This window comes from Scylla paramamosain, chromosome 41 (assembly GCF_035594125.1).
Source record: "Scylla paramamosain isolate STU-SP2022 chromosome 41, ASM3559412v1, whole genome shotgun sequence".
Taxonomy (NCBI): Eukaryota; Metazoa; Arthropoda; class Malacostraca; order Decapoda; family Portunidae; genus Scylla; species Scylla paramamosain.
The window spans coordinates 11,896,967-11,899,466 of record NC_087191.1 but is presented as its reverse complement, the minus strand read 5'-3'; the positions used below and the strand labels follow the sequence as shown (position 1 = coordinate 11,899,466).

The following is a 2,500-nucleotide window of genomic DNA, read 5'->3' as shown; positions in this document are numbered from 1 at the left end:
GGACAGCCTTGGTCCTCGCGTTGACCATGTCTTCTTCTTAAACAACAGAGGTCCCAGTCCGATTCATGATGCAACGGTGAGGGAAAGGAGATATGAAAGGAACGTAGGGAGAGAGAATACAATAAAAGATGGGTAGATGGAAAGGTGATTGCTGCAGGAGAGAGAGAAAGGAATTATGAAAAAAAAAATGTTTCTCGTGTTCTAATCTCTCTCTCTCTCTCTCTCTCTCTCTCTCTCTCTCTCTCTCTCTCTCTCTCTCTCTCTCTCTCTCTCTCTCTCAGCTGCTCTTCCAAGTTCCCCTCTATGTGCAAGACGCCCCCCTCGCCTACTTCGTTGTTCAGCCCACCACCTCACATGGGGTCAAATGTAACTACATGAACACTAATGAACTGAAACTGCAGGTAAGGAAAACTTGAGTACACAAAGAGAAAGAAGAAATTAATTGTGAAAAAAAAGCTGAAGTATTGGTATTTTAATGATGGTGATAGTGAGAGATAGTGTAAATTAATGTACAGTGACTACTTCCTGTATGTGTTTGTTGTAGTGGTGGTGGTGGTGGTGGTGGTGGTGGTGGTGATGGTGGTTTTTGCTCTATATAAAAAATGTATTGATATGATTTGATTTTTTTCTCTCGTTTCTCTTTTCTTAATTTTCTTCCTTTCTTTCTTACTTTCTCACTTCCCTTCCTTCCCTCCCTCTCTCCTTCTATCCTTACTGCCTCTGTTCGTTCAATCCATCCTTCCATTTTTCCTTCCTTCCTTCCTTCCCTCCCTCTTTCTTCCTTCTCTCCTTCCTTCCATCCCTCCTTACCTTCTCTATTCCTTCCTTCCTTCCTTCCTTCCTTCCTTCCTTCCTTCCTTCCTTCCTTCCTTCCAGCCACCACGTTCGCCAGTGACCTTCGCCTCCCCCTCCTCCTCCCCCTCCATTCACGAGATGGAAACAAGTAAGGAAATTAAAGAAATTGTGTGTGTGTGTGTGTGTGTGTGTGTGTGTGTGTGTGTGTGTGTGTGTGTGTGTGTGTGTGTGTGTGTGTGTGTGTGTGTGTGTGTGTGTGTGTGTGAAGAGGAGAGATAGATAGATAGATAGATAGATAGATAGATAGATAGAGAGAGAGAGAGAGAGAGAGAGAGAGAGAGAGAGAGAGAGAGAGAGAGAGAGAGAGAGAGAGAGAGAGAGAGAGAGAGAGCTATCTTTAATATGCGAGATGGTATGAATCCTCTCTCTCTCTCTCTCTCTCTCTCTCTCTCTCTCTCTCTCTCTCTCTCTCTCTCTCTCTCTCTCTCTCTAAGTTAAAACAGATATATAATGTAAGATTTTGTTTTATTACTGTTATTATTATCACCTCTCTCTCTCTCTCTCTCTCTCTCTCTCTCTCTCTCTCTCTCTCTCTCTCTCTCTCTCTCTCTCTCTCTCTCTCTCTCTCTCTCTCTCCAACAGAAGTACAACACGGGAGGGAAAAACGAGATGTGGAGGAAAGCACACCTCCAGTTACCACATCTTCCTCCACTTCTCCCCTCGACTCCTCCACTTCTCCCCTCGACTCCTCCACCCCTCCCTTTGACTCCTCCACCTACTCCAGCACCTTCCAGTGGACCACAGACCCGGCTGAGTACTTCTCCACCACCTATGACCCAATACAGAGCAGGCAGTCGTGAGTAGTAGTAGTAGTAGTAGTAGTAGTAGTAGTAGTAGTAGTAGTAGTAGTAGTAGTAGTAGTAGTAGTAGTAGTAGTAGTAGTGGTGGTGGTGGTGGTGGTGGTGGTGGTGGTGGAAAAAAGTATATATGTGTGTTTGTGACTAATACAGACAGACAGACAGACAGAGAGAGAGAGAGAGAGAGAGAGAGAGAGAGAGAGAGAGAGAGAGTGTGTGTGTGTGTGTGTGTGTGTTTAACCCTGTTCTTTTCTTTTTTGCAGGGAAAGTGACAGTGTCGTGGAATGTACGAGGCCCGAGTGTTTAGTAACGTAAGTAACACACACACACACACACACACACACACACACACACACACACACACACACACACACACACACACACACACACACACACACACACACACACACACACACACACACGTCCATGTCTCTATCATTACTTGTACTTTCAATTCGAGGGTGTCACTTATTCACGTTTCAATTGCAGGCGTTAATCATAAGGTGTTTTTTTTTCTTTTAATTACCAGTGTTAATTGCATAGGTGTTTTGATTACAGGTGTTAAATATAAAGGCGTCTTAATTACAGGTGTTTCGTTCCTCGTATTCCTGCTGGTGAATCAGTCAAGGTTAATTTTTCAAGCTACCTGGTGATTGCCACGCTTAACAAGGTGTGTGTGTGTGTGTGTGTGTGATTTGTATGGTCAGTCTTGCTATATATACCTTTAATTGCCCTACTACTACTACTACTATTACTACTACTACTATTGCAGCTGGGAAGAAGGGTGTTACTCGTGAGAACCTCCATTACCCCCAACGTAACGCAGGAGGGGAGTATAGTGATAAACC

At 44.2% G+C, this 2,500-nt stretch overlaps 1 protein-coding gene across 4 annotated transcripts in view; it reads left to right on the top strand.

Annotated features, from left to right (window-relative positions):
- Nucleotides 1–2,500, top strand: part of LOC135093023 (integrin alpha-IIb-like) — a 14,518-nt gene that overhangs the window by 9,616 nt on the left and 2,402 nt on the right. For all 4 annotated transcript variants that reach the window (XR_010263158.1, XR_010263160.1, XR_010263159.1 and 1 more), the window contains exons 19-25: nucleotides 1–76; nucleotides 282–401; nucleotides 877–943; nucleotides 1,438–1,651; nucleotides 1,916–1,963; nucleotides 2,241–2,322; nucleotides 2,425–2,500. The exon at nucleotides 1–76 is cut by the window's left edge and continues 96 nt beyond it; the exon at nucleotides 2,425–2,500 is cut by the window's right edge and continues 44 nt beyond it. Coding sequence is in view for 1 of the 4 variants with exons in the window: in XM_063991882.1 (XP_063847952.1) it covers nucleotides 1–76; nucleotides 282–401; nucleotides 877–943; nucleotides 1,438–1,651; nucleotides 1,916–1,963; nucleotides 2,241–2,322; nucleotides 2,425–2,500 (683 nt within the window). In the remaining 3 variants the exon portion in view is untranslated. The remainder of the gene's footprint in view (nucleotides 77–281; nucleotides 402–876; nucleotides 944–1,437; nucleotides 1,652–1,915; nucleotides 1,964–2,240; nucleotides 2,323–2,424) is intronic.